We start from the raw sequence: 18647 nt of genomic DNA, 5'->3' as shown, positions 1-18647 counted from the left end.
CTAACCTACTCTTAAATATCTCCAGAGAAGGAGATTCCACAACCTCCCTAGGCAATTTGTTCCAGTGTTTAACCACCCTGACAGTTAGGAACTTTTTCCTAATGTCCAATCTAGACCTCCCTTGCTGCAGTTTAAACCCATTGTTTCTGGTTCTATCCTTAGAGGCTAAGGTGAACAAGTTCTCTCCCTCCTCCTTATGACACCCTTTTATATACCTGAAAACTGCTATCATGTCCCCTCTCAGTCTTCTCTTTTCCAAACTAAACAAACCCAATTCTTTCAGCCTTCCTTCATAGGTCATGTTCTCAAGACCTTTAATCATTCTTGTTGCTCTTCTTTGGACCCTTTCCAGTTTCTCCACATCTTTTTTAAAATGCGGCGCCCAGAACTGGACACAATACTCCAGCTGAGGCCTAACCAGAGCAGAGTAGAGCGGAAGAATGACTTCTCGTGTCTTGCTCACAACACACCTGTTAATGCATCCCAGAATCATGTTTGCTTTTTTTGCAACAGCATCACACTGTTGACTCATATTTAACTTGTGGTCCACTATAACCCCTAGATCCCTTTCTGCCGTACTCCTTCCTAGACAGTCTTTTCCCATTCTGTATGTGTGAAATTGATTTTTCCTTCCTAAGTGGAGCACTTTGCATTTGTCTTTGTTAAACTTCATCCTGTTTACCTCAGCCCATTTCTCCAATTTGTCCAGATCATTTTGAATTATGACCCTGTCCTCCAAAGCAGTTGTAATCCCTCCCAGTTTGGTATCATCCGCAAACTTAATAAGCGTACTTTCTATGCCAATATCTAAGTCGTTGATGAAGATATTGAACAGAGCCGGTCCCAAAACAGACCCCTGCGGTACCCCACTCGTTACGCCTTTCCAGCAGGATTGGGAACCATTAATAACAACTCTCTGAGTACGATTATCCAGCCAGTTATGCACCCACCTTATAGTAGCCCCATCTAATTTGTATTTGCCTAGTTTATCGATAAGAATATCATGCGAGACCGTATCAAATGCCTTACTAAAGTCTAGGTATACCACATCCACCGCTTCACCCTTATCCACAAGGCTCGTTATCCTATCAAAGAAAGCTATCAGATTGGTTTGACATGATTTGTTCTTCACAAATCCATGCTGGCTATTCCCTATCACCTTACCACCTTCCAAGTGTTGGCAGACGATTTCCTTAATTACTTGCTCCATTATCTTCCCTGGCACAGAAGTTAAACTAACTGGTCTGTAGTTACCTGGGTTGTTTTTATTTCCCTTTTTATAGATGGGCACTATATTTGCCCTTTTCCAGTCTTCTGGAATCTCTCCCGTCTCCCATGACTTTCCAAAGATAATAGCTAGAGGCTCAGATACCTCCTCTATTAGCTCCTTGAGTATTCTAGGATGCATTTCATCAGGCCCGGGTGACTTGCAGGCATCTAACTTTTCTAAGTGATGTTTAACTTGTTCTTTTTTTATTTTATCCGCTAAACCTACCCCCTTCCCATTAGCATTCACTATGTTAGGCATTCCTTCAGACTTCTCGGTGAAGACCGAAACAAAGAAGTCATTAAGCATCTCTGCCATTTCCAAGTTTCCTGTTACTGTTTCTCCCTCTTCACTAAGCAGTGGGCCTACCCTGTCTTTGGTCTTCCTCTTGCTTCTAATGTATTGATAAAAAGTCTTCTTGTTTCCTTTTATTCCCGTAGCTAGTTTGAGCTCATTTTGTGCCTTTGCCTTTCTAATCTTGCCCCTGCATTCCTGTGTTGTTTGCCTATATTCATCCTTTGTAATCTGTCCTAGTTTCCATTTTTTATATGACTCCTTTTTATTTTTTAGATCGTGCAAGATCTCGTGGTTAAGCCAAGGTGGTCTTTTGCCACATTTTCTATCTTTCCTAACCAGCGGAATAGCTTGCTTTTGGGCCCTTAATAGTGTCCCTTTGAAAAACTGCCAACTCTCCTCAGTTGTTTTTCCCCTCAGTCTTGATTCCCATGGGACCTTACCTATCAGCTCTCTGAGCTTCCCAAAATCTGCCTTCCTGAAATCCATTGTCTCTATTTTGCTGTTCTCCCTTCTACCCTTCCTTAGAATTGCAAAGTCTATGATTTCATGATCACTTTCACCCAGGCTGCCTTCTACTTTCACATTCTCAACGAGTTCCTCCCTATTTGTTAAAATCAAGTCTAGAACAGCTTCCCCCCAGTAGCTTTTTCAACCTTCTGAAATAAAAAGTTGTCTCCAATGCAGTCCAAGAATTTGTTGGATAGTCTGTTCCCCGCTGTGTTATTTTCCCAACATATATCCGGATAGTTGAAGTCCCCCATCACCACCAAATCTTGGGCTTTGGATGATTTTGTTAGTTGCTTGAAAAAAGCCTCATCCACCTCTTCCACCTGGTTAGGTGGCCTGTAGTAGACGCCTAGCATGACATCTCCCTTGTTTTTTGCCCCTTTAAGCCTAACCCAGAGACTCTCAACACTTCCGTCTCCTATGTCCATCTCTACCTCAGTCCAAGTGTGTACATTTTTAATATATAAGGCCACACCTCCTCCCTTTTTCCCCTGTCTATCCTTCCTGAGCAAGCTGTACCCATCCACACCAACATTCCAATCATGTGTATTATCCCACCAAGTTTCAGTGATGCCAACAATGTCATAGTTGTATTTATTTATTAGCACTTCCAGTTCTTCCTGCTTATTCCCCATACTTCTCGCATTTGTATATAGGCATCTAAGATACTGGTTTGATCTTTCCTCCCAGTTTTTTCCTGACTCTCCTTTCTCTCTGCCAATATAGCCCACACTCCCTCTTGTTTCCGACTCATTTCCCCGGTCTCCATGTTCCCCACTTACCTGTGGGCTTTGCTCACCTGTCCCTGTCGAACCTAGTTTAAAGCCCTCCTCACTAGGTTAGCCAGTCTGTGTCCGAATAGGGTCTTCCCTCTCCTCGAAAGGTGAACGCCATCTCTGCCTAGCAGTCCTTCCTCGAATAGCATCCCGTGGTCTAGGAAGCCAAAGCCCTCCTGGCGACACCATCTTCGCAGCCAGGCATTCACCTCCATGATGCATCTGTCTCTGCCCGGGCCCCTACCTTTAACAGGAAGAATTGAAGAGAATACCACCTGTGCTCCAAACTCCTTCACCCGTGCTCCCAGAGCCCTGTAGTCACTCTTGATCCGCTCAGTGTCACACCGCGCAGTATCATTTGTGCCCACATGGATGAGTAGCATGGGGTAGTAGTCAGAGGGCCGGATAATCCTCGACAATGCCTCCGTAACGTCTCGGATACGGGCCCCCGGCAGGCAGCATACCTCCCGAGATGAAATGTCAGGGCGACAGATGGGCGCCTCCGTCCCCCTCAGCAGAGAGTCTCCGACCACCACTACCCTACGTTTCCTATTCGCAGTGGTGGCAGCAGACTCTCCAGCCTTAGGGGTACGAGGCTTCTCCTCCTTTACTGTAGGGAGTGATTCCTTCTTTCCTGTATCAAGAAGAGCATAACGGTTACCTATAACCACGGCAGGAGGGTTCGGAGCAAGGGTGGAGCACTGCCTGCTGCCAGAAGTAACCAGCTGCCAGCGTCCACCCTGAGCCATCTCCTCCTCCACCAGTGGTGTATCAGCAGTCCTGTGTACTGGGACAGCTACCTCAGCTGTCTCCACATGGACACTGTCGAGGAATTGCTCATGGATACGGATGCTCCTCAACCTAGCCACCTCCTCCTGTAGCTCTCCCACCTGCTGCCTGAGAGATTCCACCAGCAGGCACCTTTCACATTGGATGGTCCCCCCAGCCTGGATATCAGTAAGTGGAAATTGCAAGTTACAGTCTTTGCAAAACCACACCAGGATCTGGGTAGAAGCATCCATGCTTAGGCACTCTGTCTGGCTACAGGCACAGGTGGAGGAGACAGCAGCAGTGCTGGCACAGGTGTTGCGGGTCTTCCTAACCATCGTAAGCCTCCCTCTGTCAAACTCCCGTCTGCAGCCCCCTGTCAGCTGAAAGGGTTGTTTAAGCAAACAGTTAGAATGTAGTTGCTTTATAGGTATTAAGGGGAATCAAGAGAAAACAGATGGAACCGGCAAGGGACCCTCGCCCCCTTCCTGCTCCCTTCTAAACTCCCTTGCGAAACTCCCTGTTAGCAGCCCCTGGTCGCAAAGCTGGGTGGAGACTTGTTGAGAGCTGATCATAAAAGGTTTATTATTTTTCCATGGGAAACCCCCCCAAAAAAGTTTCTTTTACAGTGAACAAAATCTGAAAATTTTCCCTTAAAAATTACCAAAACCTGGAGGGGAGAGGGCTGAGGGGGAATCAGTTTCACCACAATAATTCAGACAGGTTCAAGATGAGGTTTTCTGGGGGGAAAATGTCTTTAGTAAAAACCACAATTTTCCACCAGACCAAATGTTTGGCAGGTCATGCTTGGAGCAGCTCTTGCTGGTCACTGTGGGTTGATGAAGAAGGAGAAGCCTCCACATTGCACCTGTCAGTACCCTTCTGGGGGCTGTCTGGCCTAATCTGGGGTCACTTTGGCCCCCAAAGCTGTTAACTCAAGGCAGTGCAATTACTGACCCCCCTCCTGGTGCAATGGCATCAATTCTCCACCCAACAATGTCTGAGCTTTAGATTTACCCTCTGGCCCCATGGGGTGTCCAGCCTGGGGCAGAGCTGAGGAGGGGCAGGGTTCCAGGCACAGGGATCCCCCAGGGAGAGCATCACAGAGGGTTGGTTTTGACTGTGGGGACTCCTCTTTGGGATGGGGAGCTCGGTCCCAGCCTGGCCCAGGGAGACGATGGACCTCTTTGTATGAACTTGGTCTCTCCCCAGGTGAGATCATCGGGGGCCGGGAAGCCCAGCCCCACTCCAGACCCTACATGGCCTATCTGGATATACAACGCAGAAACAAGAATTACAGCTGCGGAGGGTTCCTGGTGGCGGAGAACTTCGTGCCGACGGCCGCTCACTCCAATGGAGAGTAAGCCCCTCTGTGCTGGGGATGTCGGGGTAGGTCGGGGTTAGCAGGTGATGGGGGAGTCAGGAATTCTGACGCCATCATAGGTTGCAGGGAAGGAGCCGTTAGTAGGACAGGCTGGGAGAGCAGAGCCCAGGAGTCTGATCTGCTCCAGGGGTGTCGGCGTGTTCTCTAAGGGCCTCTGCAAACCATGGTCCAGATCCAACGCTGGGTAAATCAATGGAGCTATGGCTGTTAACAGCAGCTGGGGTCTGGCCCATTACCCAGATCGGAGAGGGAGGGGCTCACAGCCCCAGGACAGCTCTACAGGACTCTGGGCTGAGGAGAGCTGGGCATAGAAACCTGTCTGGATCTAGCCAGGGAAGGGCCACTGGAGTGGAGAGGAGCTGAGACCCGGGGGGGGGAAGCAGCTCAAGGGAACAGCACAAGGGGTGGTGATGACACAGGCTGGGACCCCAATGCCACTGGGCAGGTGCTATGTGGTGCAGCCAGTGCCCCCGAGAGGGAAAAGGTCCCTTGTGTCATTTCCCACCCTCCTGAGCCAGCCAGGCCCCAGCCCTGGTGCTCGATGGGAGCTGGCAATGTGTACAGTGGTTTCTATGTTTTTCTGAGCCAGAAGCTGAGTTGTCTCTCCCCCATATCACTGTTCATGAGTCAGACTCACATGTGCCCATCCCCGACCTCATGTATGCTCCTGCCCCCAATGCCCCATGGATTGCATTTGGCTCTTACAGCGAGATCATTGTCACACTGGGAGCCCATATCATTAGAGAAGAGAGACAACAGACAATCTCCATGCGCCACCGGATCCCCCACCCACAATACAACAATGAGACCTGTAACAATGACATCATGCTGCTGCAGGTACCACCCCCACCCCATGACTCCACCCCCACTGAACTCACACTGCTGCAGGTACCATCCCATCCCATCACCCAACCCCCAGTGACCTCACACTGCTGCAGGTACTACCCCATCCCATCACCCCATCCCCAGTGACCTCACACTGCTGCAGGTACCGCCCCCATCCCATCACCCCGCCCCCACTGATGTCACACTGCTGGAGGCAGTGCTTCAGGTGGCACATAGCATGACAGTGTTGCACGGTTGTCATGAGGATTCCCCATTTGGTCTCATCTGGCCCCCTCCCTCCAGGGCTTATCTATCCCTCAAGAGGAGTTTGATTTCCCTTCTCTCTCTCCCCCATCACAGCTGAGTCACAAGACCAGGCTGACCCATGATGTGGGCACCATTCACCTGCCCAAGTGAGAGGTGAAGTAGGGGGCTGTGTGCAGCGTGGCCAGCTGGGGCCAAACTAATACCAAGGCAAACACCCGGCCCTCCCTGACACTGCAGGAGGTGGAACTGAAGGTAATGGGCAAGGACGTCTGTCTATCTCAGCCCTATATGCACTGCAGCCCATCTAGGATACTGTGCATGGGGGAATCCTAGGAGAGGAAGGCATCATTCCAGGTGAGTGTGGAACAGGGGCACGCAGTGCCTGGGGCAAGGTGCTGCTAGAACAGGAGACTGGCAGGGCTGGGCAGAATGGGGAGAGTCAGGATTCATGGTGAGCCAGGCAGATCCTGGAAAACAGGGACCAGAACCTCTGGACTTTCTCTTCTTTTCATGTCCTGCTAACCTTTAATCTCTGTATCTGGGTGTTCTCCTGTTGACTCTGCTCTCGGCCTAGTTGGACCTCAAGGATTTTAACTAAGTCAGGCTCTATGAGTGTTTCTCCTTCGTCCATCTAAATCAAGGGCCTAAGAGAACCTCCAACGATAACTTGAGGTGACTGCTTTTGATCCTTTAATATAGTGCTCCCCCAAACTAGAATTAGTAGAGACCACATGCGTAGCACACCTTAAGGGAAAGTACATCTTAGTGCCCAGAGAATTAATGATGTGCAGTGTGAGAAATGTACTAAAGACCTGAAATAATTGATGGTTCATGAACATAAATGAACATAGTAGGACATCCGGGGGACTGGATCATTCTCTGGTGGAACAGCTGAGCCCCAGCCCTTATCTATGTCAATTACTGACAAAGTTGTTCTGTTCAGTAAGGTTCAGATCACCAAAGGCAATTAGGGGATTTCTTGATTGGTTAAGAAGAACTTAGCGTCTGGGTTTGTGAGGTGACGGCCATGGGAAAAGACCTGAGAAGAAGCTAGGGGGCCCAATGCATATTCGGTGCTTGTGAAAATCTCCCCACATCCCTCCACTGGGAGATGCTGGGTGCTGAACTTCCATGGAATTGAACCCCAGTACTTGGCAGGATGGGTTGAGAATTTCAAAGGGGTGTTAGGGGCCCAATACCCACTGAAAGTCAATGGGATTTTGGCTACGACTATACTACCCGCCGGATCGGCAGGTAGTGATCGATCTATCGGGGATCGATTTATCACGTCTAGTGTAGATGCGATCAAATCGATCCCCAATCGCTCTGCCATCGACTCCGGAACTCCACCTCCACCGCAGCGAGAGGCGGAAGCGGACTCGACGGGGGAGCGGCAGCAGTCGACTCGCCGCTGTCCTCATGGCCAGGTAAATCGACTTAAGATACCCTCTCTTCTGGACTTCAGCATCTTATCTGATGCACTCAGCAACTTCATATATCCCAAATACTGACCTTTGTCTCCAGGGTCATTTGCCAGGGCAGATCTGAGCTTCCTGCTATTTCCATCCGTACCCAGTAAATGTTGTCGGTGCATAAAAAACTCTTTAACCCTTTTCTTATTTGTATGTTTCATTCATTCCAGCAACCTTTTTTCTGTCTCAGCCCAGCCTAGGCACCTGGGATTCCCCCTTTTCAGCAAATTCTTATAATATTTCAAAGTTACGCCCTAGATAGGGCCTTACCCCTTTCCGTGGGTGTTTTCCTCCCTCTGCTGTACAGCACAATGATTCATAGATAGATTCCAAGATCATTGTGATCTTGTGTGACCTCCTGTATAACACAGGCCAGAGAATGTCCCCCAGATAATTCCTTCTGATCTACAGCAAAACTTTTAAAAATCCAGTCTTGATTAAAAATGGCCAGTGATGGAGAATCCACTGTGACCTTTGGTAAATGATTACACTGGTTAACACTGGTTAGTTACAGTCCCTGTTAAAAACTCATACCATGAAACACTCATTAAGAAAGAAAAACAAACAGAATCCTTTATAGTCCCTCTGAATTTGAAACCAGTTGATCTTGAGCAGTGGTTCTCAAACTTTCGTAGTGGTGACCCCTTTCACACAGCAAGCCTCTGAGTGTGACTCCCTTATAACTGAAAAAAACTTTTTAATATATTTAATACCATTATAAATTCTGGAGGCAAAGCAGGATTTGGGGTGGAGGCTGACAGCTCGCAATCCCCCATGTAATAACCTCATGACCCCCTGAGGGGTCCCGACGCCCAGTTTGAGAACCCTGATCTTGATTTTCTCAGTGTAAGGGGGGGTTCTCCAAAATATTTTGATAATTCCTGTGGCTCTTCTCTGACCCCTCTCCAGTTTATCAACGTCTTTCTTGAACCATGCACACAAGAGCTGGACAATGGGTCACCCTGCATAGGAGAGCAGTGCGTTGGTCAGTCTTTTGGTGACTCTTTAGCTAACCAGAGGGGAGAAGGAGGAAGTCCATTCATATGTAGGTGCATAAGATGATCTCTGTGTTACTCAGAGTTCTTGCACAACTGTAAGAAAAAATCTAAACAGGCTAGGAGCAGGGCTGGTGTCCCTTCCCGAGGGGCTGTGATGGCCCCATCCCACTATCCAAAAGGCACTAATGCCCCCATATTCTCCCCTTGACTCAGGGATAATCCGTGCCTGTGTTTTCTTTAGCAGGGGTCCTTTAATATTTTTTCTAAATCACGCCATTACACTCCCTCTGGAGAGAGCTTGGAAAAACCCAGCTGTTGATATTAGCTGAACATGAAACTTCAATTTCTTAATTCTTCTTAGTAGCTGGTTGTGCGATCTTAAACACATTCACACAGAACCTCCACCTTCTAGGACACAGGAGTTAGATCATGATCTTAAAAGAGTGATTTTTATTAAACGAAAAGAAAACAGGTCTGGCAGAACATTGCTTGGTTGCTAGGTGTTATAGAGCAACTAAAAAAAGGGTTTAAAACCACAGAGCACAGCTTCCCCAGCCAATAGGAAAGAGGAAGGGCTGCTGTTCCCAATTCAAAAGCCCACACTCTGTTTTCATTGGCTCTCCTGCCAACTCACTTCCTGCTTCCCTAAGCATTCCTGGGACTGGGATAGAGTCCCTCTCTTCCTGGGATCTCTCTCTGATTCACTGTCTATGGTTTTAACCCTTGTAGGCAAGGCAATTAGGGTTAGGTTAAAGAGTTAACACTACTGAGAAAAGATTTTAGCTAGCTGAATGGCTGGAATGTCCAGAGAAATGGTGTCCTCCCACCTCATTCACCACATAAGGTATTATTGAAAAAGTTATAATCTACTGAATAAACAACAGGAGTACTTGTGGCACCTTAGAGACTAACAAATTTATTTGAGCATAAGCTTTCGTGGGCTACAGCCCACTTCATCAGATGCATAGAATTGAACATATAGTACGGAGATATGTATACACATACAGAGAACATAAAAGCTTATGCTCAAATAAATTTGTTAGTCTCTAAGGTGCCACAAGTACTCCTGTTCTTTTTGCGGATACAGACTAACATGGCTGCTACTCTGAAATCTACTGACTGTGTTCATCCTATTTGTATGCATGTATCATTCTTATATTTAAAGTTAGGAATATGAAGTATAAACTTGTGTTACTGATGTAGTCATACTAGGTGAGGGTCATTAGTACGTTAGCAACTTGATTGCCCCATTTACCAAAACAATAGGCTGTGGATGGTTTTGTTTTCCTGTACGTCTATGGAATGCCTGTAAGAAGGGGCCGGGGGGGGGGGGGGCTGCAAAGACCTCTGTCTGTGTCGCCTGATGCTGGAATCCATCTTGGATGTGGTATTTTGCCACCAGAGACATGGAAAAGGTTTAAACTCAAACAAAGAATTCCCACCTTCTGCAAAAGCTGTATAAGGGAGGGAAACCTAACAAGAAGGCGGCCAGTCATGAAGATGCCCCTGCTTATCACTTAAGATGTCTGCTGGAACTAAGAGAGACTGAACAGGAGGAAGGATTGGACCTGGGTTAGAAGTGACTCTAGTCTGTGAAAGAAGCTTATTGGAACATCTTGGAGGCTGAGATATTACATGTAACGAGTTTCTTAGTGTGTTAAGCTTAGCCTCACGTGTTTGTTTTATTTTGCTTAGTAACTTACTTTGTTCTGTGTTATCTCTTATGACCACTTAAATCCTCTCTTTTATACTTAATAAAATCACTTCTGTTTATTAATAAACCCAGTGTAAGTAATTGCTACCTGGAGGGCAAAACAGTCTGTGTATATCTCTCCTTACTTCGAAAAAGAGGGCGAACAATACGAACTTAGACTGTATTAAACTTTATACAGTGTAAGGCAGATCTTTCTGGGGTGCAGGGCCCATTGGGGCTGTACAATTGGGTGCTGAGAAAAGTCCCTATTAACTGAACCTTCCCAGAGCTGAGCTAAACTTAGTATCTGTATTCTGCAGAGGGGTGTGGCCCAGTCTCTGTGTCTGTGCTGGAGGAGGCCTGGAGTGTCTGGCTCAGCAAGACAGAGACAAGGGGTGCCCAGCCTGGGAGAAAAGTTAGACTCAGTGATATCTCAGCGCATCAAGTGACAGTCCCAAGCGGGTCCTGATGAGGGAACCCATCACAGTGTTTAACTTTTATTGGGGTGTTCAGGCACGATCCTTCTGGAATGTGTTTGTGTGAATACTTATTGCCTAGGTGTGCTTGTGTTTTTGCCAAGCCAGCCCTGTCCTTGGCAAGTTCATGTATCCGATAGTGATCCTGAAGCAGGCATCTGCTTAGTCACAGGGCTTCCCTTTTGCTTGTAGCCTGAATCTTGCTAAATTTACTTTGTATCAGCAGAGTCTGATTTTATTTCAGGCCTTAGACTTTACTCCAGGCCTCTTATAGCAGTGTGTCTCAGGATTTAGTTGGGGATTGGTTCTGCTTTGAGCAGGGGGTTGGACTAGATGACCTCCTGAGGTCCCTTCTAACCCTGATATTCTATGATTCTAGATCTCTGTTTCTCCTACATCCTCCATGTCCATTCACCCCTTCTATCTATCCATCCTGCCTTCTATCCCTCCTGCTCTCCCTACATATATGCAAGTCTCCATCATTCCCTCCTTCCCCACCTATCCCCTCCTTCCCTCCACCCATCCCCTGACTGTGTTACCCATTGCTGTAGTATCTCAGCTCTGTTGGCGCCTTCATCTCCGCCATGTTTGCTTGTTAATTTCACTCCCTGTCCTCTAGCTGCCGGCATCAATGGAGGGGTGGCTCCTGCTGGGGTATCCAATAGGGAGCTCAGTTTTCCTAATCTGGGCACCCTCTTTTTATAACGCGATTCCAACTATTCCTCATTAGCATTTCCACACATAGTACACCTTGCGGTTAGGACATGCGGTAGAAAGATCCGACTATTGGATATTTTATAAGCAAAAACTACTCTTACTGTTAATTTTTACAATATCCCCCATGGGTACATCTTTTCCCATTATCTTGGGGCATAGGGTCATTCTTTGGTCACTTACTGATGTCAAGCATTGCTTAAGCCTATGGCCTAATATGGCTAAGCTAAAATCTTACAGGCCTCAGCATGTAGGCCTTGCGTTTGAGACCTCCTTATTTAGATACCTAATACCTAATTATCACTTCGACGACTGATCAATCTTATACTTCTATAATGCTACAACTTAACTCTACTGAGCATAGAAAGATTATGTACGGCATAACACGTTAATTAATCATAACATCACACAAGAAATGAGCAAAAAACTAAAATCATTGGCTACACATCTATCCATCCATCCATCCATCTGCAATAGGCAGCCAGCCAGCCATCGCTCTGCAATACCCATCTATCTCTCCACTCACACTAGAGAGGGACACTCCCCTCTAAGGCTTCAGCTTGCGCAGAGTTTTCTTGATCCAGCATACGTATTTGGAGAGCTTGGTAAACACACTGGGAGTTGACCCGTCACCAGTGCCATGGGAGACAATACCAGTAGCCTTCCCATTACAGACAAGCGGGCCCCCGGAGTCACCCTGAAAAGCAAACACCAGGTGCAGGGTTACCGATGACCAAGCAAAGGGCCAGCTGCATTCTGTATCCAGGGTCCTGAAATTCAGCTCTGTATCCCCTTTCCTGGGGACTCACAATCAAGTTACTCCCAGGACCCACCTAAGGCTTCCACCCCAGGGAGCCAGCCAGCCCCATACCTGATTTCTAGGATCTGGCCAGTTCCGGTGTCTGATTTCTAGAATCCATCCCCAATGTCTTTAACCTGCTCAGTTCCCTCCCCTGATTCCAAATCTTGATATCCAGCATCTGGCTGACTCCTGCCCTTGATTTCTGTATTTTCTGCTGATTTCTCAGATCGAATCCTGGGTTCTTTATTCAGCAATTCCCCTCTCTGACTCCTAGGATCCATCTGATTCCCAACCCTGATTTCTGGGATCTATCTCTCACCATTAAGATCCATCCCTGATTTCTAGGATGTGGTTGATTCTTGTCCTTGATTTCTAGAACCTGTTGAACATCAGATGATTTCTGTCCCTGATTTCTGGGATCTAGCCAGTTCCCAAATTATTAGGATACATTCCTCATTTGAAAGATCTGCCTGGTTCTTGTCCCTGATTTCTAGCCTCCATTCCTGATTCCTAGATCTGGCCAATTCTGACTCTTGGTTCTCAGGATCTGCCTGGCTCACCATGGATCCTGACTCTCCCCATTCTGCTGAGCCCTGTCGGTCTCCTGTTCTAGCAGCACCTTGGGGCACCACGTGTCCCTGTCCCACACTCACCAGGAATGGTGCCTTTCTCTCCTGGGGGTCCCCCACGCACAGCATTCTGGACGGGACATAGTGCAGATAGGGCCGAGACAGACACATACATTTCCCCATGACCATCAGTTCCACTTCTTGCAGGGTTCGCGAGGGCTGGGCATTTGTCTTCATACTGGTCTGGCCCCAGCCAGCCACGCTGCACACTGTCCCCTTCTTCACCGTCTCCTGGGACAGGGAGATGGTGCCCACAGTCTGGGTCATCTTGGCCTTATTCCTCAGCTGTGATGCAGGGGAGAGACAGAAGGGAAAGCAAACTCCTGTTTGGGGATCGATCAGTCATGGGGGGATGGGGTTAGATGGGACCGGGTGGGGCATCCCTGTGAGAACTGTGCAAATCTGTGATGCCCACTCGGAGCTTGGTGCTGGAATGGGGGAGGTACCTGCAGCAGTGTGAGGTCACTGGGGGTGAGGTGATGGGATATGGGTGGTACATGCAGCAGTGGGAATTCACTGGGGGTGGGGGTGGCATTATGCCCCATATTATTCATAGTAATATTATGATATTAGTATGGCACAATTATGAAGTATCTTGTGCAAGATAAGGCATGTGAGATATCATTGGAAAGGTTATGATTTACTAAACATGGTTATCATATTTGTATGCAGGTATCATTTTTGTATCTGAAGTTAGAAATATTGTCTATGCACCTATTACAAATGCGTTTACACCTGGGGAACACCCATTAGACAGAATGCAATCAGTCTACATTGCTGGCTGGTAAATTCTTAGAAGAAGCTAATCTCTCACCAGGAAGCCTTCCTAGGCAAGCCTTCCTGGGAACACTGCAAAGAGTCTTTATGTTATGGCTGCAGGATCATGTGATCAAGCCACCTGGTACTGGACTCCATGATAATATCAGTATTTTTCCACTGTCCAGGGGTGGGAATCACACTGGAAGACAAAGGATTCCCGCCATATGTAAAACCTATTGAACGTAGGGAAGTGACGTAATCATGGTTCTTTCTTCACTGAATCCCCGTCCAGGATGACTGCTGTAAACATCTGAGAAACATAGACTGCATGAGGACTGAGCTCAGGCTGGAAGTCTGTGTAGCCTCTGAATGAAATATCTGAAGTTTTAAGCTGCAGGCAAATGCAACTGGCCTTCAAGAATCTCTGCAATATGCCTAAAACAACATTTAGGCTTGGAATTTGCTACTTGTAACCAGTTTCTTTAGTATATTAAGCTTAGATTGTGTATTTGTCTTATTTGCTAGATAATCTTCTTTGATCTGTTTGCTATACCTTATAATCACCTAAAATCTATCTTTTGTATTTTATAAATTAGTTTTGTTTTGTCTAAAACCAGTGTGTGTGGGGAAATTATAACTTGGGTCCGAAAGCCGTGCATGTCCCGCTCCACATTGAGGGAGGGGGTGGATTTCATGAGCTCACATCAGTGTTCTTCACTGCAAGGCCCTGCAAGCCAGTGGCCACTCCCATGGATCCAAAGTGTGGCTCCCTGATCTCTGGCGGGCGGGGTTGCCACTAAGGCACTGGCAGGATCTCTGCCTGCCCCAGCCCCACGCCACTCCCAGAAGCAGCCAGCACCCCCCTGCGGCCCCGCTGGGGGGAGAAGAGGTCCTCATACGCTGCTACTGTCTGCAAGCACCGCCCTCGAGCTCCCATTGGCCGGGAATGGGGAACTGTGGCCAATGGGAGTTGCGGGAATGAGGCTTTGCAGAGAGGGGCATCTGGGTTGCATTGGCCCCTTCTGGAAGTGGCGCTGGGCCGGGGGGCCCTGAAGTAAGTGCTGCCCCCTCCTGGCCCCAACACGTCATATCCCCTCCTGCACCCCAAACCCATGCCCCAGCACTTAGTCTGTACCCCATACCCCTCCTGGAGCCAGCTCCTCATACCCCATCCTGCACCCCGTCCCCCCCCGAGCCAGCACCCCATACCCCCTCTTGCACCCCAACACTGTCCCCTAGTCTGGAGTTTCCTCCTGCACCTAAACTTCCTCCAGAGCTTGAACCCTCCCCCTCCTCCACCCCAACCCCCTGCCCCAGCTCAACCCAGAGCCCCCTCCCACATTGTGAACCCCTCAGCCCCAGCCAAAGCCCACATCCCCTCCTACATCCTAATACACTGCCCCAGCCTTGAGCCCGCTCCTGCACTCCAACCTTCTTGGCTTCAGCTCAAAGCTCCCTCCTGCACCCCAAAGCCCTCAGCCCTGGCCCCACCCTGGAACCCTGCTCCCATACCCCATACCCCTGCCCCAGCCCAGTGAAAGTGAGTGAGGGTGGGGGAGCGGGAGGGAGTGGGTGGAGTGAGCTGGGTGGGGCTTTGGTGGTGGCTCTCACATTGAAGGTTTTTTGCTAAAGTGGCCCCCTTCCCATACTGGGGCTGATCTCAGCATCGGTGTCAAGCTGCAGCTGGATGGGTCCCTACCAGTATCTATGATGGAGGGGGCGTGAGAGCCGGTTGCAGCAGTACAGTGTAAAGGGAGCCCAGGCTGGTGGTCAGGAAGGCTCAGTGGTAACCCAGATCGAAGTAGGGATGAAAATATCAGTTAGAAAAGTTAACCAGTTAAATGATTAAAATTATATCGGTTAACCGGTTAACCATTAACCTAAGTCAATGAATGGGCTGGGGTCCTGCTGGAGCTGTGGGGCTGGGGTCCTGCCGGCATGGTCGGAGCTCCTCCAACCCGCCCAGGCCACTGCAGACGGAGTCCCACCGGCCAGCTCGCCAGGGCTGGGGCCACTCCAGCCCGAGCGGCCCGAGGTCCCACCAGCCCACCCGCCCTGCCCGGGGGATTGCTCTGACCCACCATGGCTGGGGGCTGGCCAGGGTCCCACCTGCCTGCGAGGGCTGGGGTCCTGCCTGCTGGCTGGGGTCCCACCCACTGTGGCCGGGACCTCTCCGGCCTGTCATGGCCGGGGATGCTCAAGCCCAGCCACCCAGCTTGGCCAAAATTGGAGTTGCTGTCCTGCCCACCCGCCTGCCGCAGTCGGGGTCCCATAGCTGGTACCGTGCCGGGGCTGAGGTCTTCTGTCTGGCCCACCCACTGTGGCCTGGGCTCCACCTGCCCAGCAGGGCTGCAGTCCTTCTGGCCAGCCTGCCAAATATGACAAATATGACAGGGGCTGCTAGGGGTTAATGATTAAGGTCTGGTTAACCAGTAAGCCTAATGCTAATGTTAACTGATTAACGAGTTAACCGATTAACCAGTTAACCTTTTACATCCCTAGTTTCAAGCGGCATCCCAGGAGGAACCCATCACAGTGGGCTGATGGGATGGGGGCAGTACCTGCAGCAGTGTGAGGTCAGTGGGGGTCGGGGTGAGATGAGGGCAGTACCTGCAGCAGCATGATGTCATTTTCAAATGTCTCGTCATTGAATTCAGGGTGGGGGATTCGGCGACGTACCGAAATCTTCTGCCTCCCCAGTTCATCTATTGCAAAGTTGTGGGCCCCCAGCAGCACAGAGATGTTACTGTGAAATACAAGGGGATGCAGGTGCTCAGACAGGACAATACTCTGGATTCAGTCATGGGTCACTAACTGTGTTAAAGTCGGTGTGTGTAGATGCTGCCTGGCACTCAGGTCAATGTTCAGAAGCCAGCACTCCAGGGCCTTTCCCCTACTGGGTGGGGGGCAGCTTTGATGTGGCCCAAGGTTAGGAGAGTGGCTGGCTCCTGGACAGGGGATCTTGTATTTCTTACCCCAGGTTGCAGTTACAATGAGCTGCCGTCACCACCACGTCCTCCCTGATCAGGAACCCTCCACACATGCTTCCTCCTTTTCCTTCTCTCTCTATTTTCACAAAGGCCATGTAGGGTCTGGAGTGAGGCCGGGCTTCCTGTCCCCCAATGATCTCCCCTGGCAGAGATACCAAGAGAAGGAGTTAGTTCAGGCCCCCAGCCAGCCAGCTGGTGTACCCGTCTGCTAACTGAGATCAGGGCCTCGATTGTCCTCAGCGTGCACAGACCCCATTGAGATCAGGGCCCCTGTTGTGCCGAGTGTTGTGCAAAAACCAACTGAGATCAGGCCCCCATCCTGCCCAGGCACTGTAGAGAAACAGAGTGAGAATCCCTGCTCCAGAGAGTTTACGCAGACACAGGACGGATCCTCATCCCCATTTCACACACTGGGAAATCCAGGCACAATGAGGAAAAGCGACTCACTCCAGATAACTGGTGCAGTGTGCAGTAGAATTGGAAAAAGAACCCAGGAGTCCCGGCTCCCAACCACCTCTGCTCTAACCACACAGGCTGCACACAGCTCTACATTTCCTGTCTAGGAGCTGACCGTCCACATCCGCCCTTATTGAGTTTCTGTGTGCCAACTCCCTTTCAGGGGATTTATTACGGTAGCGTCAACCCCCCCCCTCCCTCTCCCCCTCCTCCTTTAGCTCCATGCCCATCTGTTCCCAGACCCCACAGCCCCCCAGCTGGGTCCTGGGCACCAATACCAGGTCTGGGGCACCTCAGCTTTGTCCTGGACACACGCAAACTGATAACTGCCCCCAGACCCCACAATCCTGAGGCTCACCAATTGGGCCCTGGGCAAACACTGATAGCCCCCCCAGATCCCACAACACTCCCGCTGGGTGCTGGGGACTCACTGATGGAAGCATCTGACTCTGGGGAGGAGCCTGGGTTTGCAGACAGCTCCGATAGCACCAGGCTCTGCTCCCTATTAGGCTGAATGGCCTATCCCCTCCTGTACTCACCAGCCTGAGCCCCAGGGGGCAAGAAAAAGGCCATGGGGAACAGCAGCAGCAGCATCCTCAGAGGGAGTCTGGGGAAGGAGACGGATGCGTCTGCCTCTGGGGTCACTTATAAGACTGGCCAGGAGAAAAGGAGAGGGAGGGGCTGGGCTCCCCCAAGTGACATTTGGCTCAGAGCAAACCGCAACCTCTGGATCCTGCCAGGGAGGAGTTCATACTTAGGGTAAGGCAGTCACCAGCCACCCTGCAGAGCTAGCAGACAGCCACCCTTGGAATGTGCATATCTGGGGCCTTGCACCCCTTTGGGCTGCGCACATGTGGCCCTGCACACCCTGGCGGCTGAGTAGATATAGGGTCTTGCATCCCTGGGGGGCTGTGCACACCTGGGGCCCTTCAGCCCTTGGGGCTGTGCACATGTGACTTTCTGCTCTCCTGGGACTGTTCACATCTGGGGCCCTGCACCCTCAGGCTATTCATACCTGGGGCCCTGCACCCCTGAGGCTGTGCACATCTGGGCCCCTTACCCCTCGGGCTATTCATATCTGGGGCCCTGCACCCCTGGAGGCTGTGCACATCTGGGGCCCCTTACCCCTCGGGCTATTCATATCTGGGGCCCTGCACCCCTGAGGCTCTGCACATCTGGGGCCCCTTACCCCTCGGGCTATTCATATCTGGGGCCCTGCACCCCTGGAGGCTGTGCACATCTGGGGCCCCTTACCCCTCAGGCTATTCATATCTGGGGCCCTGCACCCCTGGAGGCTGTGCACATCTGGGCCCCTTACCCCTCGAGCTATTCATATCTGGGGCCCTGCACCCCTGGAGGCTGTGCACATCTGGGGCCCCTTACCCCTTGGACTATTCATACCTGGGGCCCTGCACCCCTGAGGCTGTGCACATCTGGGCCCCTTACCCCTCGAGCTATTCATATCTGGGGCCCTGCACCCCTGGAGGCTGTGCACATCTGGGGCCCCTTACCCCTTGGACTATTCATACCTGGGGCCCTGCACCCCTGAGGCTGTGCACATCTGGGC

General features: G+C 50.1%; 1 protein-coding gene across 2 annotated transcripts; it reads right to left on the bottom strand.

Annotated features, from left to right (window-relative positions):
* Nucleotides 1-8991: 8991 nt before the first annotated feature.
* LOC128847031 (mast cell protease 3-like) lies at nucleotides 8992-17702 on the bottom strand. Of its 2 annotated transcripts, XM_054046355.1 has the most exons (6): nucleotides 17620-17702; nucleotides 16610-16766; nucleotides 16245-16380; nucleotides 15917-16003; nucleotides 12900-13160; nucleotides 8992-12141 (listed from the first exon to the last, which is right to left on the bottom strand). In XM_054046355.1, the coding sequence occupies exons 1-6, from the start codon at nucleotides 17672-17674 to the stop codon at nucleotides 11992-11994; spliced, it is 846 nt and encodes a 281-aa protein (XP_053902330.1). In that variant the 5' UTR covers nucleotides 17675-17702; the 3' UTR covers nucleotides 8992-11991. The 2 variants fall into 2 exon arrangements, with proteins under 2 accessions (XP_053902330.1, XP_053902331.1); XM_054046356.1 differs by lacking the exon at nucleotides 15917-16003.
* Nucleotides 17703-18647: the final 945 nt, after the last annotated feature.

This window comes from Malaclemys terrapin, chromosome 12 (genome assembly GCF_027887155.1).
Source record: "Malaclemys terrapin pileata isolate rMalTer1 chromosome 12, rMalTer1.hap1, whole genome shotgun sequence".
NCBI lineage: Eukaryota > Metazoa > Chordata > Testudines > Emydidae > Malaclemys > Malaclemys terrapin.
The sequence above is the reverse complement of the archived record's forward strand: the minus strand, read 5'-3'. Positions and strand labels throughout refer to the sequence as shown.